Source organism: Silurus aristotelis (genome assembly GCF_946808225.1).
Source record: "Silurus aristotelis genome assembly, chromosome: 14".
In the NCBI taxonomy this organism is placed as follows: Eukaryota; Metazoa; Chordata; class Actinopteri; order Siluriformes; family Siluridae; genus Silurus; species Silurus aristotelis.
The window spans coordinates 13,364,468-13,390,393 of NC_139587.1; the positions used below are offsets into that span (position 1 = coordinate 13,364,468).

Here is a 25,926-nt window from a genome sequence, read left to right on the forward strand (position 1 = left end):
TGATTTTCCACGTCTAGGTCTAATTTAATACAATGCCTAATATCATATAAAGTCTTACCTATTCCACCAAAGTGAGTGAATGCTCAAGCGATGTCCGCCGAATTGTCCGTGCGCTAGGGATGACCTCCAAGACAGGTTGAAAGATGAAGATTATAAAGAATTAACACCATTTTTACACCGGATTAAGCTGGAAGGATTCGGGGTCTAACGAACATGAGCAGCTGTGAGTGCATGCTTCTCCGCTGAACCGCTCTGTTCCTATACCGAGAGGCGCGCACACCAAATCTCTTACTGCAGGCAGGGGGAATGGAGCTGTGGATATTCATTACACTTCTGATCGATCATTTTAAATAGGAAAAACATCCAAGCTGATTAGTTACAGGGCATAAGCGGTCACTAGAGGTAAAAAACTGCACATGTTAAAATAAAAAAAAATAATCTGGTTTATATTCTTACCTCGTTAAGAGAACCTCTTTCATCACGTATATAGTTAATGTAGCACCATTTTATTGGCTCCAACTAGACACAAACTTGACCAACACAAATATCCTGGTTGTCAATCGATTAGAATTTCCACTAGAGTGTAAAAGTTTTAATACATTTAGGTAAGACTGAAAATAAACAGATGGCATTGTGGCAGTGAAGTGTAAGGACAGGTTGAAGGCTTTAAAAAAAAAAAAAACAGCAATAACCCTTTTACTTCAGCAATTTTCCTTTTACTGGTTATTCACTGGAACCTGTAATAATATGGTGGGGGGAAATGCAAATTGTTTCTCAAAACTTTTTGATCAACACCTGAGGTGTTCCAATTACAGTGTGCACAGATTTTAATTTAAAAAAATGCATTTGCTTTGGTCATTAAACCTAAGAACTAAGGTTTTACATCTGTACCACTGCATTAAAGATTTATGGATTTAAAAAAAAAAGGAATCATGAATAAAAGCTCAAAACATCCATATTTCACTGTTCAAGAGTTCAAAGCAAACAACGAACTGGTTTAAAAGAACTTGTGCTTTGCATATTCAAATAAAGGACAGGGTTTTAGTCACTGCAATCATTTAGAGAATGCATAAAAATGTACATGTGCATTAAGAGTTAGAGAGCAGACGCTAAAAAATAAGCTACATTTTGCAAAAAGAACAAAACCAAAGCTGGGGGGAAAAAAAAAAGAAAAAAAAGGTTACACATTCTATTCTCAACTTTTATACACAGTTCCACAGTGGTTTTCTCCACACGTCTTCAAGAAAAGACCATAAAATATGTACATGACCTTCCAAACAAACAATCATTGTCTCTGTGCAGCTTTCCAGGCAAGATATGATCCTCAAGGCATCAACTCTTCTGACTCACAGCTAACTAGAGCTGGACGAGCTGCTTTGTCCTGTGTTGACCTGGATGAAGTAATTTAGGCCATCAAAGCCCTGGCAGAAAAGAAACTCCACATACCAGCTCCAGTATCTTCCAACCTCAAAAGAAAATATACAAGATACTTAATTATATGCACACAAACAGAGACAACATTTTAACAAACAAAGGTGACCCAAAACTGATTCAAAATAAAAAGCATTTAAACCTGTACAGGGATATGAATAAAATGGAAATGACAGTACCTTTATGGAGGCCAGGTCCACACATGTCCTCTCTGGCCAACACTGACAAGAAAAAAATAAAATCTTAATTCTACTCCTTTTTAAAACACAACAGCTGATGCAGTTTTTTTTTTTTTTGACTAGAGAAGGAACCTATTAAATTCTGTCAAAAAATATCTTATACAGTATAAATTCTAATTACTGATAACATGCAAGCCAACAGTAACACTTTTTGTGCAGGGGTTGTTTTGTAATGTACTCTTTATGTTAAAAGTTAATAGACACCTGGCAGAAACAATCATATGTGCATTTTTAGACCATCCCACTGCAGATATAGTTCCACTTCGTAGTCATGAAACGTTGACTCCAAAAGGCTTTTCAGTAGTTATTGGAGCATGGATTTGGGCATTCACTCATTCAGCCACAAGAACCTCATTAGTGAGGTCAGTCACTGATGTCTAGTGAGGAGGCCCAGAGTGCAGCCAGCTTTTCAGTGTATCCCAAAGGTGTTTAGTTGAGTAGGTGTTTAGTAGTTAGGGGTTGAGGTCGGGTTAGGGAACTTTTTTCGACGGTATCTTGTCTTAATCAAGCTTGCTTTATAAACTAAGGTTTTGTCATGCTATATTTTGGTATATTTCTATGAATTCAGGATTATTGAACATTCGAGGATGAGCATCATTGCTACCTCAGTAAGGTGAGTCAGTATGCTGAAGTAAGCAAACATTCATTTAAAATTAGTTGACTGCTTGGAAAGCATGATTTCCACCCAGACTCAATTAGTTGCTCATTCAAAACCATGCCACAACAATTGCCTAAAAATTATATTTAAATCATATATTCAGGCAAAGAGATTTGAAAGTGGTTTCTAGTTTCTCTAATAATGTAAATGTTAGGACCATGGACAGTAGTGACATTTTCCGACTGTAGAAGGAAAAACCCACATGAACAAATGGGGAGCAGGGGGTGAGCTGATAGTGAGCTAAATTTAGTGACGATAAGAAAATTTGGTGAAAGAATAAAAATGAATTCATTTGTACAGTAAGCTGAATAGCCGATCGGAGTTCTCTTTCTCACTGACGAGCTACGCCGCCGATTCGACAAGCAAAATCGGCCGGAAAAACAGATGATGCCACCCAACTAGAGCCAGCGGCGTGGTACACACCAAAAAAAAATGTCTAAAGCCACCCAACACTAATGATGTTGTTAAATAAATGTTTAATTTAAGCAATTTTAGGTATAATTGCTTATTAGTTAACTGTTAGATTTTATGAGATAAAGGGTGATTTCTAAATATCAACAATGACCAGAGAAAATCCCATTTCGGACGACCTCCAGTTTGGATAACTTTTGTTCAGATTGTTGAGACTCATGTTGAGATTTTGGGCAAAAATTTAAAACAGTGGAATATTTCAACAAAACAGGGCATTTGCATTTCGCACACAAGGTTGAAAGGATAGCAAAAAATGTCCATGAAGAAGAGAAGGCAAACAATTACTTTTTTTTAACTTTTACTACTGCAATACATTGTAAAATTGCTCGAGTAGACTTTTATGTTTCATTATAAAAGATTATAAAGTATATTTTCGTGTAAATATAAACTCTTAGTATTCTGTCCACTTTTTGTTTTGACCATCGGTTGTTCACACAATTGGTCATATGACTCCATCAAAAGGATATAATCTCAATAATACAAATAGCAGATCAGATAAAAATTATATATATATATAACTAAGCTATAACAACTTTGAATGACAGCTTATTTATAGTACAGGAGAAAGCAATTAGAAATTTAACATTTACTAATTTAGGAAGTTATTTAGAATATGATATCCAGTTTTATTTAAATTGCTAAATTTGTTGATCACATTCTGGACCTCATACATTGTATCATTACCACTACTTTCGGCTGCTCCCATTAGGGGTCCCCACAGCGGATCATCAGTCTCCATACCCACTGTCCTCTACATCTGCCTCTTATAAACCAACTGCCTTCCCCCACCACATCCATAATCCTCCTTCTTGGCCTCCCTCTTTTCTTCCTTCCTGGCGGCTCCATCCTCAGCATTCTTCTACCGATGTACCCCATGATATACTGCACATGTCCAAACCATCTTAATCAGGCTTCTCTTACTTTGTCCCCAAAACGTCTTACATGCGCTGTCCCTCTAATAAACTTGTTTCTAATCCTGTCCATTGTCGTCACTCCCAATGAAAATCTCAACATCTTCAGCTCTGCTACCTCCAGCTCCACCTCCTGTCTTTTACTCAATGCCACGGTCTCTAAAACATACATCATCACAGGTCTCACCACAGTCCTTTAAAACTTTCCCTTTCACTCTTGCAGATACTCTTCTATCACAAATTACTCCTGCCACTCTTCTCCACCCACTCCACCCTGCCTGCACTCTTTTCTTTACTTCTCTAACACAATCCATTACTTTGAACTGTTGACCCCAGGTACCTAAACTTTTCCACCTTTTCTCCCTGCAACCGCATCACTCCACTGCCATCCTTCTTATTCACACACATGTACTCGGTCTTACTCCTACTGACTTTCATTTCTCTTCTCTCCAGCGCGTACCTTCACCTCTCCAGGCTCTTCTCAACCTGCTCCCTACTCTCACCACAAATCACAATATCACATTGTATAATTACTATAAGCATTAAAATCACAACTTTATACAATGTAATGTGAAATAATTAAACCCTGCAGAGTTAAATAAACCCTTAATGTTCAGAAAAGTCCTGTCATTGGTCTGTAGATTTAATAAATGTGTTTTGATTTTTTTATTCCACCATATATCAATTTCAAATACTCACCTTTTGGTGAAACTCAATGGCATACTTGAAGAAGGCTGGGTGATGAACAAGATCGAAGCAACACCTGTACTTGGGTACCTTGCTCTGGATAAGCAGGTGCTCATCAATCTCACTGCTTGTGCCAGGTGAGAAAGATTTCGAGTTCCACAGACAGCTCACCATGAACACAAGTTGTTTATTGAAGTCTTGGTATGTTGCTCTGCTTATGTGAAAGGTTTGCTGCAATTCAGAAAGAATAAATAAACTCCTCCTCTGTAGAAACTGTGATATTTTGTGGCATATCTGGAACGTGTATGTGCACAGATTCCGGGGACTGATTATTAAACTGGTGCTACAAGAGCCACACAAATTTCCAATGGGTGGAATATTTTTCATTTCTAAAATTAATTTATTTTAGTATTATGATATGTTGATATGCCACAATCTCAAATTAAAAACAGAACACATTCAGCTGAAAAACAGTTCAGTAAAACTACAAAATAGAATATTGTAGCAATAAATGTTGGTCTAGCACCACTTTTAATTACCCCATTTTGTTGCTCCTGTTTTTTTGCCAAGGTCAGATTTTTCCGGTATCTGAAAAATAAATAAATAAAAAATAACTTTAGGGGAGAAATATGGTAACCGCTATAATTTTGTGTGTGTGTGTGTGTGTGTGTGTGTGTGTGTGTGTGTGTGTGTGTGTGTGTGTGTGTGCGCGCGCGCGCACAATTCATCCCAATACTTTTTGTATATATCACATCCTACCAGTAAATTATATTCAGTTTGGGATTATAGCGCTTTTAATGGAATTAAAGATGATTTCATTTAATTTTAATTGTTTCTACTCAACATGCGACCACGACTTACCTGTACATGATGTAACCCAAACGATCCACAGTGAGCGAGTCAGTGGCAAACAGAGCTGGATAAAATACACCAGCTGGGGGCATGATTACAAGTGGCAGCTCATACTTTACCAACATATCACACACCTAGAAACGAGACCACATGTCAGTGTCTTTAGCAAAGAAAGTACAAACACGTACATGGCAATAAAGTGTATTTAAAACATTACAAGCAGATTTCACATTGGGGTTTCTTTTCAAATAAACATGAAAAATATATAAAAGTTTATACAACAAACAAAAGTCTGCATTACTGTCTCATAGAAGTTGAGTGTATGGTTGAGGAGTAGGATGTGGCAGTTCTCTAGACGCAATCCTTCAGTAGCCAAGCGTCCCACAAAGCTCACAAGCTCTGTGACTGTATCTACAAACCCAGATAGGTTCATAGTTCTGCTGAAAATATTTAAAAATTGCGATTTTAGTAGTCTTTTACAGTGGAGAGCAAAATATGAGATTAATTAGATTAAGAGATGAGATTAAATGCCTGCAGCATGCAGAAGTTAAGCACTTTTCAAGGCATAGCAAGTTCAAACATTGCTTGACCATATATAATACTGCCTGACAAAAACGTCAATATCAGATCAGTATTAGCCAAGAGTCACAGGTCTGATATCACTATTCCTTTAAGAACAAGATCACTGAATTCATAAAAATGTCAGGAATGCTCACGCTGTGGTGTTGGTGTTGACGCTCAAGTCTGCACAGTCCTCGAGACGATTGACAAAATGGCAGGTCAGCCATCTAAGCAGCATACTGTTCAGACACTCAATGACACTGCACTGTGAGGAGAATATGTAGCAAGCAACACACCAGTCAACTGTAGTGCAACAAAGATTTTTATCTACAAGGTACAGCTGAATTAAATAGAACAATAAATAAAAAAAGATAGTAAAAAAAAAAAAAAAAAAAAGAAGATATTTGACATTTTGCCCAAACAAACGGAATGCCCTGCCGCTGGCTGTGCATATTTAAATTATTTACCTGTATTTCTGCTGAAGTTTAAGATACAGTATGTTTACATACTTGACTTCAGGCAATTTTGCAATTATTATCAAATGTGTTTAACTTTCTTTTTATATGGAAGATTGCTAATGATTTGTATGATGTGGGAGTGAAGCATTGTGGTGGTAGGGCAGAGCCATACACAGGTTTTCACAGGAAGTAACAGACACCAGAGAGAGAGAGAGAGAGAGAGAGAGAGAGAGAGAGAGCGAGAGAGAGAGAGAGAGAAAGAGGGAGAGATATCCCGGGCGTGTATGAGGATGTGTGTGGGTGTGTATGTATGTGTGAGTGTGCTCGGGTTACATGTTGGCGTCGAGGAAAGACATGCGTTGCCGCGAGTGGGTGTGTCCTGGTGTGAGTACGAGGAAAGGAAAGGCGGCGGGGCAAAAGTGAATGAAAAAAAAAAGAAACCATCGCCTGTCGACTCTTTCTTCCAACCTGGATCCAGTGAGATCTGTTACAGATTTGTCATATTGCCACGTGATGAACCCTTAATTAAGCAAATCTTGCACAGTGGCTCTGCTCAGTTAAAGCTAAAATGTCGCCATATAACAGAGAAAGCGTTTTTTTGGCTACCAGTTCAGCATCTGTCTGCTCGGCATCCACCTTCACCTGGTCTCCTCACTGCACACCGGAAAAAGTCATGTGACCACCCATGCCACACGCGCTCTGCCTAAACTGAGACTATCTGGTCTTTTTTGTTTTGTTAGCGGGGCGGGAAATCTGCAAACTGTTCTCAGAAAGTGTCCCCAAACATGCACTTCTTTATTTCATTAAATCGTTACAATTAAAATACAATACAATATACAATTAAAAGTGCAGCACTACATGCAATATAATTTAAACATTTTGTACACTTAAACAAGAGTAATTACACTACATTAATTATATACTCTAGACACCTACGCTATATTGCCAAAGGTTTGCGGACACATGGTCATTCGATTTTGGAGTGTGCTTATGGATATTTGGGTTAGTTAATGCATTTAGGAGAGGAGTTAGTGAGGAGGCCTGGGGTGCAGTCAGCATTCCAATTCATCCCAAAGGTGTTCAGTAGGGTTAAGATCAGTGCTCTATAGCAGGCCACTCAAGATCTTTCTCTCCAAACCATGTAAATCAGATCATCATGGAGCTCACTTTGTGCACAGGGGCATTGCCATGCTGCAACAGTTTTGGGTTTCCAAGGTAAAGTGAATGCTAAATTTTATTATTCCACATCCTTTACAATCGTGTGCCTCCCGCTTTGTGATAACAGATATGGCAGGAAAGGTCAGGTGTCCCAACACTTTTGTCCATATAGTGTATATACATAAAAAATTTGGGATTACTTTTTCTCATCATTACAGTTTCTCTTTATTTTAACTAATGAAGAGAAACAGGTTCCAGGCCTAATCATGTTTAGCATAATGACACTCCTGTGCAAGAAATGGGCACTTCAGCCTAATCTGAGTCATGTTTTAATCACGTAAAATCAGACTACCAACTTGAATTAAGTCTTTCCAGTTACCCAGACATGTTCTGTGTAAGAGTTTGGAGAAAGAGAACTTTTGCTGTTTCTTTATCCTGTTTCTTTATTTTGGGATGTTTAAGGTTTTCAATTTCTTATATTCCTTTATATTTTTGATAAAAATGGTCAAAGAGAAATGTGCGCTGCATTAATCCCGCGTGAATAAAATTAGTCCCATAAAAATTTATTTGCGTTAACGCCTACATTTTGTCAGCCCTAATAAATATAAAGAAAGAAAGAAAAGAAAGTAAAACAATAAGTGAGAGAGTTTCGAGGGTCAAAAAGTCTTATTGATGAGAGGTCAGAGGAAAATATCAAAACAGGCCAAAAGGAAAAATAAAGCTAGCCAAAAATGATCTTAAACTGTGATGAGCATCTACCAGAGCACATAGCAAAAAAGCTTGAGGTGGATAAAATACAACAGAAGGCAACAAGTCACAGAACAAGAGTCAATAGAACAGGACAGCTGGCAGCCTTTTTCAAGTCAACTGTCAGGTTTCAGCAATTCTGTGCCCACTACAGCCTCAAATTCCTCTTCCTGGCTGACAGACGTTGAACTGTTATTTGGTTTTCTTAGTTTCATTGCTATAAACAAAATGGTTTTTAAAAATGTGAATTAGGGACGCAAATTTATATAAAAAAAGGGGGGGGGGGGGGAGACCCACCTTAAAAGCAGTATTGTTCTTAAGTGTTCTAATAAAGTTGTATTGTGGCAAAACACTGCTGGTGTGGAAAAACCCTGAACGGCATGCGAAGCCCTGTCCACAACCCTCACACCTCCGAAATAAATTAGAAAGAATTAGACTACATGCCAGGCCTTTTTGCCCAAAATCAGCACCCAACCTCACTAATGTTATAGTGGCTGAAAGAAAACTATTTTCCACAAAACCCATTCTATACAAAATATAATGGAGAGGTGTTCACAAATCTCTTGCTCTCTCTCGCTCTCTCTCGCGCAAAACACGGCACTCACCATTGAAAACCTAAATGTATGTGCACCAGACACTCACCTTAAAAAACACATTAGAAGTGAAGTAAAGTTGAATCAGTGGCTCAAAGACAAGCGTTTTGATATCTGTAAATATAAGAGAAAAATCATTCAGCGGCTGTCCACATAATAGTCAGAGCGAACTGAACAGTAAAATTTAAAGTCAAGGAGTCAGCAAATATTTTGCTCGAGCAGTTTCTCTGTCCAGTGCAGTCGGAATGCCCTAGCAGAGGGAAATTTTGCATTTATGTACCAAGCCAAGGCTGGCATTTAAAGGCCAAATCTCTTGAATTCAAGTTTGCTGGAACTACTACACAGGGTGCATTGGAAAGGCTGCATAATTATTTTAATCGTTCTGGTACAAAGTACAGCCTGCAGTCAGAAGCTAAAAATATGCAATAAATTTTTGGGAAAGCAATTTGTACTCACAGTTGCTGGACATCGGGGGAATGTGGCTGAGAAGACCTAAAATCTGAGAGCGCAGCAGTGAGCCATCCCACACACTCAGGAACTTGTAGAGAAAACTCTCCGTGCTTAAAAAACCCTCCTGAAAAACACACAGAAGTCTAAACATAGGCCTTGTAGACATTTTAATAAGTGACATGGGGAGATTTTTTGCACATTGGATTATTGTGTCCTGATATTCTGCCATGGTCATGTTGTAAACTTGCAACAAAAACGTAGTAGAATGTTCATTTTGTGTAGACTGACCTGAAGAAACTGTTGTGAGGAGAGGATTGTAGTCAGGAATGCAGATGCCTCAGAAAGGCTGTCTGAACCCCCATCTTCAGGACATAGTAAAAACTCTATCCCATAAAGAATAAGAGAGAAAAACACTTGAGTGGATCCAGTTTTGATACATGGTACAACAGCGGCTTCGGCGGGAAATTATTATCTTTAAAAAAGTGCTTTATTGGCATTATGCTACGGGGTAAATGTTTGGGTATTTTTACCCTCTTGAAGAGAGTGCCCGAGCCAGAAATTAAGGCGCAGAAATGCAGACTCATCCTGTACGCAGTCAAGGTAGTGCAGGGCTGAAGACGACCCGAGCAGGGAACCCATTTGAGCTGGCAGCTAAAACAGACAAAATGCTCCCAAGGTTAATAAAATCTAATTTCATATATTCCCACTAGTCAGGTAGCAACAGTACTGTGCTGATATAATGCGGTATATACAAACCCGATTCCAAAAAAGATGGGACACTGTACAAATTGTGAATAAAAAAGGAATGCAATAAATTACAAATCTCAAACTTATATTTTATTTACAATAGAATATAAATAACATATCAAATGTTGAAAGTAAAACATTTTGAAATGCCATGCCAAATATTGGCTCATTTTGGATTTCATGAGAGCTACACATTCTAAAGAAGTTGGGACAGGTAGCAATTAGAGGCCAAAAAAAAGTTAAATGTACATATAAGGAACAACTGGAGGACCAATTTGCAACTTATTAGGTCAATTGGCAACATGATTGGGTATAAAAAGACCCTATATGGGCAGAGGATCACCAATTCACCCAATGTTGCTGCGAAAAAGAGTTTAAAGTTATCATCATCATCTACAGTGCATAATATCATCCAAAGATTCAGAGAATCTGAAACAATCTCTGTGCGTAAGGGTCAAGGCCGGAAAACCATACTGGATGCCTGTGATCTTCGGGCCCTTAGACGGCACTGCATCACATACAGGAATGCTACTGTAATGGAAATCACAACATGGGCTCAGGAATACTTCCAGAAAACATTCTACAATCCACCATGCCATTCGCCATTCGGTCAAAAAAGATGCCATAGCTAAACATGATCCAGAACCGCAGGCGTTTTCTCTGGGCCAAGGCTCATTTAAAATGGACTGTGGCAAAGTGCAAAACTGTTCTGTGGTCAGACAAATCAAAATTTGAAGTTCTTTTCGGAAAACTGGGACGCCATGTCATCCGGACTAAAGAGGATAAGGACAACCCAAGTTGTTATCAGCGCTCAGTTCAGAAGCCTGCATCTCTGACGGTATGGGGTTTCATGAGTGCGTGTGGCATGGGCAGCTTACACATCTGGAAAGGCACCATCAATGCTGAAAGTAATATCCAAGTTCTAGAACAACATATGCTCCCATCCAGACATCGTCTCTTTCAAGGAAGACCTTGCATTTTCCAAAATTACAATTCTGAATAAAATGTTAAAATTTGAAACTTCCACATCATTGCATTCTGTTTTTATTCACAATTTGTTCAGTGTCCCAACTTTTTTGGAATCGGGTTTGTATATAAGCTCACAATATTGTACAAAATGTCAAGATTTAATGATGTCAGAATTCAATCAATAACATTAACTAGTTTACGTACTTATAAAGTTATAAGTTCTTTCAATATTTGAATGATTCAACTGAATTAAGCAAACAGGGAAGCCTGGTTTAACACTGCAGCAGCCGTTAAATAACCAATAACTGTCCAAAGGAATAGCGAATGACTAAAATTATTTCGGTTCTGCTGGGGCACAGCGGACAAGTGTATTTACACAATTATTCTGTGTTCAGCATGTCCACAGAAGTTGTTGATTGCATTGCACATGATGTTGATTACGTGACAATTTCTTAATTAAAATTAAGAAGCAAAGGAATCTAGTATTCCTTGGAGGCCACTCCAAAATTAAAGGAGAAGCCAGACATCCTCTGCTATAACCATGACTGATTTGCTGATTGTGGATGATCAATCTCATCACTTTCTTTCATTCTTTTTTGTTTTAAACCTTCCATTGCTAAACTCCCTGCTACAAATTACATTTCCATTTAATGTCACTTTTATATTGACATTTTTTAATGATCGCAACATTTACAGCAATGTCTGTAGATTGTAAATGAGGTGTGTCCATCTGTGCATTGTTGTAATACACTCCACAAATCACTCACACACACACACACACACACACACTCTCCCCTGACACACCTCATTTACAATTTATAGACCTTGATGTAATCATTAAAAAATGTCAATACAGGAAGTGAGAACATTACAGCATAAAGAGACATAATATACAATATCCCAAACGATAGTAACGCAGGAGTTCCTGCAGTCCTGTGATATTAGAGCTCCACCAAGTGATGGAAAAAGAAACCTGCTGTTTAAATGGAATGAACCAGATTTATCAAGTCAACACTTGATAAACCCCAGATATTTGTAACTTTAAATAAAATTCCAAATACATTATGTCAAGACTTCAATTTCTTTTTCATTCCATTTTATTTAAGAATAATGAAACGGGAACAGTTCTTAACGGTATTGTGCCCAGCATCAATTAAAGTAGTTTGCTAAAAAAAATAGTTCTAATTCAAGAACTGCTCTGGATTAAACAACATCTACTAGTAGTACTAACTGTTCCTGCTGTTGATCAATAGTCCACCAATTAATTTGCCATTTATTGATGACGCTTGATAGGCATGCAAGATGATTAATGCAATTTTACCTCTATGTTGTGAATATTTTGCAGCAGCTGGGCAAAAGATTGCAGTTCCTGCATACGGAAGACCTTACTATCAGAGCTGGTGTCAAATGCTGAGCTCAAGCCAGGAACCTCCAGATGATGCAATTTCTGTAATTTGTCAGAGAAAGATTATAAATATGATAGTACACATTATAAATATTAATTTAAGATGCACAAGTTCAGGTTTATTTAGCAAATCATTCCACTACAAGCCATGTATTCCTCACTTGTAGTGTCCGTCTCTGGCCTCCATTCGCAAATCGGCATTTGTCCACGCACCCGCTGCTACTTACACATACAGTAATCCCCCGTTTATCGCAAAAAACTATTTTATGTATAAAGTACTGTATTAACATTTTACCTGATTTTGTAGTTAATAATTATATTTTTTATAATACATTTTATTATTTCAACATAAAACAATTCCCTATAAGTTTTTTGGTCTATTGTGCTATCTGCGAGAGACCGGGAAAATCAGCCAAACAAATTCGTTTTGTGGCAAATGCAATTCCATAGTAATTATATATATATATATATTAATAAATTACAGCATACTACCCCACACTGATCACTAGGGGTGTAACAGTAGAAATGCAAAACATAAAACTGCATGTTGTTTATTATTATTATTATTATTATTAACATTAGAATAACTTACATTTTGTAAACATTTAAAATAAAATGCTTGCTTGTTTAAATCATATATAAAATAAGATTTTAGATTTGATTAAAATAAAATAGAATAAATCATTAATGCGATACACTTTTGTTATATTGATTAAAATAAGAAATTAATTAAATTGGCACAAATAGCTGGAAGACAATTAAATACATAGAAAAATAATTCAGTAGATCGCATTTGTTAGATCCTATTTGGGTAATACAGATGTGTATGTGGTTTACATTTAATATTTTTTTCTAAAGATATGGCCTACTTTACTGTTCCACTTATTTCAGCACAGTTTATGAATGTCTTTATTTCACTCTTTATTCATTCACTACATGAATATAGTAGTCAGGATTGTCTCCTTTTAAGGGAAATTCTTGAAGCTGGATATAAAAACGCAAAAGAATTCAGAGTGCTAGCATATGCCACTTCCTGGTTAGTGGCTAAAGCTAGCACAAATCTTATTTCCGTTACAGAGTGAGTAGCCACAGCGATACTGCGCTAATTCTAGTTTATTTTTTATACCCATTTTAACTATTAACTAGATGATTAAATAGCTGCATGAATGTGATTTGTGACTATATAAGGGCCTGTATGTTTTAGAGAGAACCACTAAGGGGTAAAAATACCCACCAGCAGAACATCTATCGCATCTAACCACCAGAGAAGAGCGGGGTACCTACTTAAAGCATATCTTACCCTTTTTCTGGATGTGGATTTGCCTTTCAGCTCCAAACTGAGACTAAGATCAGCCATAGCTTCAGGCCTGTTCTTCTTCTGGACAGCACTCAGAGCTGCTTTCCAGATGGAATTGTAGTTTTTGAAGCCAGCCTGGAACCATAAAAAAGCTGGTATGTCAGATGTGAATATTAAAACAGTACACAGAGAGATTTTTTGGAAGGGATATAACTCACCCTCATTCTTGATGGCACAGAGAGTGTCACTAGCTCTGGCCGAAACACTTTATACACAGCAAGCAGCTGCATGAGGAAGGGTTGCCTGCCCTATTCCAACACAGAATAACAGAAATGCCGAAGGCAAATAATCTCATACGCTTTCCAAAGCATTCAGATTTCAACAAACTTTAGAAGATACAAAATGCATTAGGCAACATGCTAAATATTTCAACAAAGGCGGAAAAGTAAGGAATTTACCATTTTGGCCTGAATATCCATCAGTTTTCTCACTCTGTATGGCTGCACTGTGGAAAATGGAAATCAAGGGCACTGTGTCAGATACAAAAGCATTTCTGGCAACAAACTGCTTTATACATTTCAGTAACTATAAAGACTTACCATGCTCCTTCATTGTTAAAAGGTACAGCAGGTGGCAGGCGAAAGGACACTAAAAACAAACAATTACTTATGAACCTGTTGATCAATGATCCGCACATATTTTATATGGCATAGCATAAGATATGGGCGATATGTGTCCTGTTTTGTTGATATAGAAAAATATATTAACTATACCAGATTTTCTTCAGTCACAAAGCTGAAAATAAAGCCATAGATGGATCTCAGCTGGTCTTTACAGTCGATTAGGTCAAAAACGGTAAGAACCCAGCGGAGAAAAAGGACCTTAAAAAGAAAATGGAAGACCGGGTATGTTTTCTGAGCAATAAATATGTACACGTGATTGTGCTAAAAGCTGCGTGCACAGACTGCTACCTGAGCATTAATGTTCATTTTTCCCACGCACAGCCATGACACACTTTGTACAATGGCTTCCTGGGGCACAACTGAAGCAGGGATCAAAAACTTCAAAATCCGTAAACAGGTCACTCCTCCTGTGTGGTCATAAGACGAGATTAGACAATAAGTTCTATTTTATCACAATCTAAAGAGATGTTAGTTGTTAGATTGGTTAAATATCAAGTTTGGTATTTGGATAAAAAGCTGAACATTATGGAAGAATGCTCTTACCTGCACGGAGGCTAAGTGCCAAGTCCAGAAGCTGCGAGATCGCATCTGGTGGTAGACCTTGACGGAAAGCAACCGTCTCCACCACCACCAAGTTCTTTTCTAGTTCATTATTGCCTCGAACAACTGTACCTTCCTGCACTGTGAAAGACAAATCAAATCTAATGATTCACATGGAAACATTTTTATTCTAAGCCACTAGACTGGCTGGACTTGTTAAATGTCATTAATAATCAAAAGTGATTTAATAGACTTTCAGGATCTGCCTCTAAGTATCCTGCTTTCTGATCATTATACTTGTTTGTTCATTTATTTCTGAGCCTGTGAAAATGTACGAACTCGCTACAAAACCATAGCTATGGTGTACAGCGGGCAAAATGCGACCAACTGTAAAGGCTCTGTGTAAAAGCTCGTTTTAAATAATTTCTAATACATTGATCAGGATCCCGTGCAGGTTTTAAAAGCAGCAATCATTTAGCAAGCAGAATTTCTACACCATGTCTGTGTGCAGCATCAGCAGTTGATAAAGTAGCATTTCTCTTCTCTGAACAAGATTTGCCGAAAAAATAATCTCCCACTTTACCACGGTTCGACTCTCGCGCCCCTGGTTTATTGCGGAATTGCATTTGCCACATAACTAATTTGTTTTGCTGATTTTCCCGGACTTTCATGGACAGCATATACTTACTATAAATGTGATACACTGTTCTGTATTGCTACAAAGTTACAAAATATTAATCTCGCTATATTCTTGCAAATGTTGTGTGTGTGTGTGTGTGTGTGTGTGTGTGTTTAAAGTGTGTGGGAGGATGATTTACGGCTTAAACAATTGAGGAAACAAAAATAATAATAATACACCGCGATAAACTAGGCGATCACTGTAGTTGCTTTGACTTTATCAACATACATAATATTTTGCTCATAAACTCTATGATGACGTCGAAGTTCGAGTTGAGTTCAATAGAACAATTTCACCCCTTTGGTATATAACAAGTAACAAAAAAATACAAATCACAGCAACAACAGTAGACAATAGCAAGAAGCTAATGTAAGTTACATGAGTGAAAACTCACTACAAATCCCTTTCTCTAAACAGTGATTAGCATGCTCACAATGGCCATAAAGGCTATTTTATTCTAAAAAGTTCTGTGTAAATCCATATGCAAATGCTTTCTGTGAACAGTGAATAAAAGGTCACTTGTCCTCCAAAAGTTTGTTCCCAGCAAAAGTGTTGGCACCCCAAAAATTGTAAGCTCTCATAACTTTTAGCAAGGTATCAGACCTTAATCAGCTTGTTAGCAACATTGCCCAATCACAAGACCAGCTGATAAAAATTTTAAAGCTTTATAAATTCTCTAAATTCTCTGGTGGCCCTAAGTAGCAGCCCAGCACTCACAAAATAAGAGTAATAGAGTTTTTCAGGTAGGAACATTTTTTCATTTTCATAATATAATTCAAGATGGCAGTAACAGTAATGGTCCATCTTTACTGGTCCAACTTCATGGAAGAGTCATTAAATGAAAACCTTTCCTGGATCCTTAACACAAAATTCTGCATCAGAACTAAACAATTAAACAAGTCTGATAATTTTTGGATACAAGTTCAGTTCGGCCTTCTGTTATAGCCGGGGAGACAAGGAACATTTCACTAGTGGAACTGAAAATAGATTCAATTAAATGAAATGCAAGAACATTGTAAAAGCAAATGTCACAACCTCTGCTAAAAACTAGTAATAATAATAACAATAATAATAATAATAATAAAAGTAATACAAGAAGTGAAAAAGAGGATTGCTTCTACTAGATGGCCCTCAACACTTCTAAATCCAGAAAGGATACAATAAAATGTCCAAGACAAAGTTTTAGTTCACAGTCCGCTGAGCTAAACATCATTTAAAAAGCTGTGGAGAGACAAAAGAACCACAAACACTTTCCAACTGCACAGTGTGCTTCAACTTTTATACAACAATAAGGACACAATAATCCACATCCTTCTCTGCCTGTCATCCCGCTTCTTTCTCTTTCTTTCTTTCTTTCTTTCTCTCTCTGTCGAGTTAAACATGCTCCTAAGGTTCCAGAATTCCGAAGTAAGAACGGAAGCTTTGAGGATAAATTTGGACTGTAGTTAATGTCAACAGTCTGGTACACTGACTCAGGACTACAGTTTGCTTCTGATCACATCGCTGTACCCCACAACATTGTCTATTTGTAATAAATGGACATTTGGTGCAACCCAGATGAGGATGGGTTCCCTCTGGAGTCTGGTTCCTCTCAAAGTTTTTTTCCTTATGCCATTTCGGGAAGTTTTTCCTTGCGATAGTCTCCACCAGCTTGCTCATCAGGGACAAACTTACACTTATTAAGAACATATTCATTTTTTATCACCACATTATCTGTGTAAAGCTGCTTTGAGACAATGTTCACTGTTAAAAGCGCTATACAAATAAAAATAATTGAATAATAAAAAAACAGGCAAAAGAACAAGACACCCATTGAAATGAAGAACTGGCACAAAAAAAAAAAAAAAAAAGCCAAAGGTGGTAATAAGTATTAACCATGCAGGATGCCCAAACATCTGCTTTAGGTGCTTTTATTTTTTTCTTTTGAAAATGTATACGTCATGTTTGCCTCCACACTTTTCACAGAATTGAATGTTTTGCAACGACTCAATTTCAGTCTAAGGCAGTGTTTTCTGGTGCAAACTCATCTTGATTGCACCAACAGTGGTGGACAGTGAGGTCACTCGAAGCTTTAACTTCCTTAAGTAGTAACCTGTACATGGCATCCTTTTCAATCTTGGCAAAAGTGAGGGAGAAACATGCTCACCTCCATGCCCACCTTTTATTGGCAACAACTAATCCAGCTAACGGAAGAGTCATGAATGTTTTCATGTTGAAATGCAAATGAAAGTAGTAAAACAAAGTAGAGCTTCTGATGCTGAGTGCAGTCATGATGATCTGATGTCACACTGCACACTGGGAAGGAACTCCAAGGATGATCATCTCTGTTATACACCATCAATCTGGGGAATTAAACACCAACCCCTGCTGGGCAGATATTAATCAGATGGAGGGAAAGAAAGTGTGCAGCGAAAGAAAATGTGGTGTGTTTTTAAGACGGCATCTTTAGTCAGAAATAAAGAAGTTTTACTGACCACTCAAAGATTTTAGATCTTTTTAATGCAATTTTAGTCAATTCAATTGATCTGTATGGCACATTTAACAATGGACATTGTCCCAAAAGGTTATAAAAGACGAATTTGCGTGTTAATGCCTATATGTTGAACCCTTATATATTTATTTACCTCTAATAAGCAAGCCAGTGGTTTCAAGTAAACACTCCCTGAGATGGTCTAAGGAAAAAACTGTGTGATAAACCACTCAAAAGGGAACCCATTCACCTGGGTGGCACCGAATGCCCATTCAATCTAGCTGAATGTTTATTGTGGTGTGCAGCTCAGAAAGGGGCTTCCTTAAATGCAACTGTTTATACAAACTACAATTCTAAGCCACTGCAGAAGATCGTTTATTTTAAATTGCAACTCACACCGATCCTGAAAGTTCTTGAGTTGCTCAGTTACTCCATTGATCTTTAGGCTGTTCGTGTGAAAGCATCAACGACACACTCACAGGCGAGGTCCATATTAATGCTGGGATCAGCACGTATTTCATGCATTTATGGATAAAGGACACCACAATAGCATACAACCCCATTGTATATTTATACTGCACAGAAAAAAAAAGTTGGATCGAAAATAAAACCACAATTAAACGCACCAAATTTGCTGCAAGGGAAAAAACTAGCTACTTCTCATTCAAATAGAAAACAAAGCGTTACATCCACTTGTTCTTGCGAACTAGTAAATACAGCTAAACCCTGACTAACTAGATTCATTAATAATATCGCCACATGGTTTGCAGAACTACTCGGTTCTCCAGGGTTCCGGTTTAAAGACGTCAAAAAGCCACTTGAATGTCATCCCTTGAATGCCATCTCTCCACAGCATACTTACCGTTCGAAAGATACTTCAGCGCGAGCTCGAACGGCTTGTTCTCGGCCTTCTTTCTCAGATGTTCCGCCACGCGTAAACTCCGATTGTTCAATGCACCGCTGGAAGCCTCTGATAATTCACTGGACGCCAAATCAGGCAGATTAGATGAATTCGCCATTGTACGTGCTACATAATTCTGCGTGTTTCCACCCCTGCGCGACGCTCCTCTGTACTCGGATTCAAATAAAACTCGAACTATGCGCGCGACCGTTTGGACATGCGCATTTGAAAACTTCCGGTTGTACCCAGCTGCGCCACCCAGTGGTCAAAAAGCAGTACCACCGTGACCTCTTTGTATTGTTAAAAGTACAAAGTGAGACACGAGTCTCACTGGGGATTTTTTTTTTAATGCTGCAACGCAAAAAAATAAAAATCCCTATAATTATTTCGTTATTACGAGAAAAAGAACAAATTACGAGAAAAATAAATAAATCCTGTCTTGTAGTCTTGTATGATCGCGCGTGTAGGTGGCGCCAATAACATGACAAATACCTACAACATGTCCTCATTCCCAACACCACTCAAACGTCTGTTAAAAGAATATATGACTATCAAACTACATAAAATAAATAAGCAGATGAATTGTTGTATTATAGAATAAGGACCTTGTGAATGTTTTCTCTACCATGATTTTCTAATGTAAAAAAAACCCAGAAACATTTAATAAATCTACAGACCAATGACTAGAATTTCCTGAACATTAAGGGTTTATTTAACTCTGTAGGATTTAATTTTTTCACATTACATGGTATAAAATTGTGATTTTTAATGCTATACTAATTATACAATGTGATATTGTTATTTGTGGTGAGAGTAGGGAGCAGGTTGAGAAGAGCCTGGAGAGGTGAAGGTACACGATGGAGAGAAGGGGAATGAAAGTCAGAAGGAGTAAAAGAGTACATGTGTGTGAATGAAAAGGAGGGCAGTGGAGTGATGCGTTTGCAGGGAGAAAAGGTGGAGAACTCAAGGTACCTGGGGTCAACAGTGCAAAGTAATGGAGAGTGTGTTAGAGAAATGAAGAAAAGAGTGCAGGCAGGGTGGAGTGGGTGGAGAAGAGTGACAGGAGTAATTTGTGATAGAAGAGTATCTGCAAGAGTGAAAGTGAAAGTTTATAGGACTGTGGTGAGACCTGCGATGTTGTATGGTTTAGAGACAGTGGCATTGAGTAAAAGTCAGGAGGTGGAGCTGGAGGTAGCAGAGCTGAAGATGTTGAAGTTTTTGTTGGGAGTGACGAGGACAGGATTAGAAATGAGTTTATTAAAGGGCCAGCTCATGTAGGACATTTTGGGGACAAAGTGAAAGAGGCTCGATTGAGATGGTTTGGACATGTGCAGAGGAGGGACACGGGTATATCAGTAGTAGAATGCTGAGGATGGAGCCACCAGGAAGGAGGAAAGAGGAAGACCAAGGTGGAGGTTTATGGATGTGGTGAAGGAAGACATGCAGGAAGTTGCTTTGAAAGAGACAGATGTAGAGGACAGAGTAGTATGGAGACAGATGATCCGCTGTGGTGACCCCTTAATGGGAGCAGCCAAAAGAAAAAGAAAAAGATTTTCTAATGACAAACAATATAATTAAGATCCCAAGTTGACTGTGGGACCTTTAATATAATTACCCCGGAACGTGATACTATTACATTGCAAGCAGATTCTATTTTTCATATTATTTTCTATTATTTCTGGCTTCTCAAAATGTATATTTAAAAAAAGACAAATGCATATAAACTAATTTTAATATGTTATTAGGATGTGCAAAAACATTTTTGCTGTAAAGCCCATCCAGGAAATTTGTAATTTTGTTCCCATATACCATTATCTCCTCGTTTACATATACAAATACAATTTACATATACAAATATTCAAATCTTAATTTGAGGTTTAATGTTTTATCATGTTAAATAGAAATAAGGAACAGTGATCAACAATAGAAGTCTCTTACAAAAATACATAGTCTAGCCTAGTTCAGCAGGTCAGAAATTTTAAGTACCACCAGTGTAAAAGCCCTGATGATGAGATTAGTACAGTGGGGCAATGTAAAGTGTTTATTTTAGTACTTAGAGAAATGGTAAATGGTTAGTCAAGACTAGGTGCCAAGACTAAAAAAAGAATCTTGATGCATGCCTTTCTTATATACTAAGAGACGGTAGATTGACTAAAGCAGTGCTGGAGAATCAGAGGGCATGTGGTGCAGTGCTGATTGTAATTAAAGCCAACATCTAAGTAGGTGCTGGTGTGTTTTTTGGCTTTGTAGATGAGCATCAGCATTTTATATCAGATGTTGTCAGATGTTGACCTTCCATCCTCATTTGGGTGACTACAAGAGTTTGATCATAAATTTTTCAACAATACAGAACACTGGAGAGAGAGAACTAACATGAGTACTGGAGTATAAGATTATAAGTAATGTTCTTTCTACAGTCTTATACAGTCTTTATGGTTAGTAGCTCCTAGTTTTATGAGCTCAACATTTGTGATTTGTGGAGGCTGTATGGTGAGCAGAGGCTGACCTGAGTGGAGTGTGTTGCAGTTTGGGGTTGCTTAAAAGGAACTGAACAAGCACCTGAGTGGCCATTGTGTATAGAAATGGCTGGATTCTCCTAATGTTGTGAGGCATAAAGGACAGTCGGTTGTCTGTGGTTAAGCAAAGATTGTGTGCCAAAACAGGGGGAGATTTGAGAGTTGTCTATAGAGATAAGAAAATCTTGAGATGGCGGGGTATCTCTAGGGATGTACAGCTGCTTATTGACATACAAGTAGAAAATTGGTGTAAGAGGGATCAGAGGGATGAGTTGTGTGTTATATGATCTTACCAGGAGAGAGGAAGAACAGATGAAGGGGGGGAGAGGAAAAACAAACCTAGAGGGAGAATAGACCCAGGGCCCACCACAAAGGCCACAATAGTACAAGAATCTGAGAAAATATAAAAGGAATCAATAAAATCGGCTGTGTTCATTGGCTGGAACAGTGATAACATAGTGACTAATGTGCATTAGTTTGTGTAATCAGCCAAATTATTGTCTTCAATATTGTAAGCTTACCACTTGATTTTGCTCCTGTGGTGTAGCTAATTTAGTCTTGCCAAAGAGTGTTTATTTAATGTTCTGTACTTCTTTTTATACAAAATATTAAATATAAATTACTGATATTCACTCAGTCAATGGAAGGACATAACACATGGAAATGACACAATAAAGCAGGTTTGTTTGTATTTAAAGTTATGTACAGCGGGGAAAATTAGTATTTGGCACATTATGTCCCCCACAGTAAGGGGATTTCTAAGTGGGCAATTGACACAAAATTTCCACCAGATATAGCCATCAAGCCAAATATAGAATTTATACAAAGAAATCAGAACATTTAAGTATACAATTTGAGTCATAATAAATAAAGTGAAATGACACAGGGAATAAGTATTGAACACACTTTATTTGATACTTTGTAGAAAAGCCTTTGTTAGTGATTAGAGCTTCTAGATGCCTCTTGTATGGAGAGACCAGTCGTCTGCATTCCTCAGGAGAGATTCTGGCCCATTCTTCCACACAAATGGTCTTTAAATCTTGAAGGTTCCTTAGGCCTCTTTTATGAACTTTGAACTTCAGTTCTCTCCATAGATTTTCTATGGGTTTTAGGTCAGGTGATTGACTGGGCCATTCAAGCAACTTGATTTTCTTTCTTTGAAACCACATCATTGTTTCCTTGGCCTTGTGTTTGGGATCATTGTCTTGCTGAAATGTCCACCCTCTTTTCATTTTCAGCTTTTTGGTTGATGGCAGCAGATTTTTATCCAGAATGTCCTGGTACATTTCTCCATTCATCCTGCCTCCAATAATATGACGTCTGCCAGTACCCCTTGCTGAAAAGCAGCCCCAAACCATGATGCTTCCACCCCCAAACTTAACTGTTGGTATGGTGTTCTTGGGGTGGTGGGCAGTGCCATTTCTTCTCCAAACATGGTGTGTAGAATGACTGCCAAAAAGTTGAATTTTCCTTTCATCCAACCATACTATAGTCTCCCAATAATCCACAGGCTTCCCCAAATGCTCTTTCGCAAACTTTAACCGAGCCTTAACTTGCTTTTTGTTCAGCAATGGAGTCTTGCGTGGTGAGCGTGCATGGATGCAATGGCGGTTCAGTGCATTGCTTATAGTTTTCTTTAAAACAACAGTACCTGCTGATGCAAGGTCTTCTTTAAGTTCTGCCCGAGTGGTTCTTGGCTCTTGGGGAACTCTCCTGATTATTCTCTGGACTCCTCGGACAGAGATCTTACGTGGAGCACCTGATCGTGGCTGGTTTATGGTGAACTGATGCTCTTTCCATTTCTGGATAATGGCCCCCACAGTGCTCACAGGAACATACAGCATTCTGGAAATGTGCCTATAACCATTCCCATCAAAATGCTTTTCAAAGATAAGATTACGACGATCTTTAGAGAGTTCTTTGCTTTTACCCATCATGAAGTCTTTCCTGTGTGCCTCCTTAGTAATGAGAAGCCTTTATAGGCCATCAATTAGGACTAAAGCAGCTGATATCAATTAGTACTGATAGGGGGCAGGGTTTCTCTCTCAATACATGCAGGAAATCAGTGAGCTGAAAACGTCCACAGACTGCCATCAAACTGCATGCTAAAGTCGATCTAGTTTATATTGTGTGCAAGCTGGAAATGAGTGAATAGCCAAAGAGGAGGCCTAGAATTCGGGTGAGGATGCCCTCTAGAGGTCTAGCATAGACATGTGCAGGATGCTGTGTAAATCCAAAAAAAAACATTTCCTTTAGAACAAACTCTTCATGCAGTGTAGGTAAATTACACAATGCAGATTCATATATCAATATGTTAAGTGCGGGTAAAAAAAAAAAAAAAAAAAAAAACGCCAGGTGTGATGAAATGTATTTCTGTACATTTTTTTTTATATTAAAGGAAGATGTTAAAGCAAATAACATAAGTAATGTGTTACATGTTTGAAGGAACATGACTGATATAATTCTCTACATAGAAATTATAAAATTTTCCCACAGGCAGGCCAGTCTTTAAAAGAAATACTTTTTTACAGTTATAACCATGAAAATGCTTTTATTTTTTTTTTTAACAAAGTATAATAGAAGGCATATTGCAAAAAAATTAAAGATTGTGAAATTAAAGATATTATTTTGTCATTTCCTACATTAGGGCTGTTAACATTAGCATGTTAATAACACGTTACTGCAAATTAACTTAAACGGCACAAATTTTATTTAACGGGTGATTGTGTTTGACCATTTTTATTGTGTGTGTGTGTGTGTGTGTGTGTGTGTGTGTGTGTGTGTGTGTGTGTGTGTGTGTGTGTGTGTGTGTGTGTGTGTGTGTGTGCGTGCACGCCAATAACTTCAGTCTGCCTCTGTTCCAATTATTCTCGTTTTTAGCACATTTTAGCCAAACAGCATTTTCCCCTTGTGTTAGCCATTTTGAAATAATCCTCCATTTCAAAAATATCACTGGTGTCATATAACAGTGACAGTGCTATTCACTGTTTCATACTTAGGTTTACAAGAGCATCTGGTTGGCCTGCAGGCAAAAGCAGTCAAAGACACCTTCCCATGTATACACACACACACACACACACACACTGCAAAATGATGTACTGCAAAATGTTTTATCACACCACACCAGGCCGTGAAAATGATAAAGCAGAATAGTTCACCGGAAAGATGAGTGCCATTACAGTTTCTGTAAATGCAAGTGTAAATGATTATAACCATTTATTACATTTGTCAACAGATAACACTTTCAGTGTTTAAATGGGTAAATAATCGTAGTTGTTTGAAAAGGAAGTGACCAGCAATCCTGTCTGAAACCTTCAACTGCTAGCACTGCTTCAACGAGTCCTGCGTGTGCTAATTTCTCTTCACTGTCTACTTGCCTCCTGTTCACTCAAAATGTCTGCAGATGACATATTTACAAAAATCTTCAGCATAATAGCCCTGATCTTTTTACCAAAGGAATCCTTGTATTTGTTTTACAGAACAGATTTATTATTATCGTAATGAGCAGACTCCGAACCTTAATTTTTTAATTAGAATATTATTCTTACTATAAAATGTAAAACATTGATATAATGTTAAAAAAAAAAAGATGCAAAACATATAGGGCCCCAGGTGTGATTATTTAAGACATGCTGGAAAGACTTCGTGCAAGAAGTAGCATGTTGTAAATGCTCACTAAAGTTTCCACAGACAAAATTATTAAACAACAACAACATCAAAAAACGCTGTTAAACATCCCTATCACTAAAGTGGTTTGATAATATGTAGGTGGAATATTTAAAGAGACTCAACTAATCAGCTTCGAACAGGTACACCATGCAAGGACCACTTCTAATAGCTCTAATATATCCCTGAAGGGTTTTTTTTTTCCAGGTTTGTTTTCTTTTTAAGCTTTCTTAGTAATATCAAATTCAAAATTCATACGATATACTTAAAAAATTTTCAGCTTTTTAGTAAGTGAAATAATGATTGTATAACACACACCTGGACATGATCATGGTCATGGCTAAAGCATTGTCCATGTTCTTTTTCCACTCCTTTTCATTGCAAGTTTTCAATCTTAACACTGTCTTCTAGCATTTTCAGCCTAAAGCGACTTGGGGCTTTATTTTGCGTTAAACTTTAAGCCAGTCATGGAGTATGAAGCATCGTTCACTGTGAGTGAATTGAGATCTTGAGTCATGCAGTTGTAAAAAAAAGTATCTCATCATACAGAGTACAGGCTTACTTATATTTGCATTTGAACAGGCTTCTGATATAAAAAAATGCAATTCAGAAAAGACACTCTCCAATTCTGAATCATCCAAACTACCCAGCCACCTCATCAGGGATTGGACAGTAGAGATGAATGCGTATGGATTGGAAACTGACGTGAGCTCCGAAATGTCTCACAGCCTCTTTCCTTTTGATTGCTCTTTGCACTCAAGCCATACCATAGTACAGAGTAGGCACTCTTGAATAAATGGCAAACACAATACAAACAATGGATAAACACAGAAAATA

At 37.7% G+C, this 25,926-nt stretch overlaps 1 protein-coding gene across 2 annotated transcripts; it reads right to left on the reverse strand.

Moving 5' to 3' along the window:
• Positions 1–694: 694 nt before the first annotated feature.
• On the reverse strand, positions 695–19,149 carry cenpi (centromere protein I). 2 transcript variants are annotated; one of them, XM_083560286.1, is made up of 20 exons: positions 18,869–19,149; positions 14,861–14,998; positions 14,606–14,724; positions 14,408–14,515; positions 14,234–14,282; positions 14,093–14,139; positions 13,853–13,942; positions 13,638–13,769; positions 12,254–12,379; positions 9,747–9,867; positions 9,505–9,599; positions 9,223–9,340; positions 8,816–8,880; positions 5,966–6,075; positions 5,551–5,686; positions 5,259–5,383; positions 4,937–4,985; positions 4,410–4,628; positions 1,611–1,652; positions 695–1,466 (listed from the first exon to the last, which is right to left on the reverse strand). In XM_083560286.1, the coding sequence occupies exons 1-20, from the start codon at positions 19,023–19,025 to the stop codon at positions 1,353–1,355; spliced, it is 2,160 nt and encodes a 719-aa protein (XP_083416412.1). In that variant the 5' UTR covers positions 19,026–19,149; the 3' UTR covers positions 695–1,352. The 2 variants fall into 2 exon arrangements, with proteins under 2 accessions (XP_083416412.1, XP_083416411.1); XM_083560285.1 differs by having other exon boundaries at positions 5,551–5,689.
• Positions 19,150–25,926: the final 6,777 nt, after the last annotated feature.

What these genes read in the sequence shown, in the direction of transcription:
- cenpi (XM_083560285.1), bottom strand. Translation starts at nt 19,025, where the DNA reads ATGGCGAATTCATCTAATCTGCCTGATTTGGCGTCCAGTGAATTATCA. An exon ending in TGGATATTCAGGCCAAAATG is followed by an intron (nt 13,943 to 14,092) that starts GTAAATTCCTTA and finishes GTGTTGGAATAG; the next exon opens with GGCAGGCAACCCTTCCTCAT. An exon ending in AAAATATTCACAACATAGAG is followed by an intron (nt 9,868 to 12,253) that starts GTAAAATTGCAT and finishes TGTCTGTTTTAG; the next exon opens with CTGCCAGCTCAAATGGGTTC.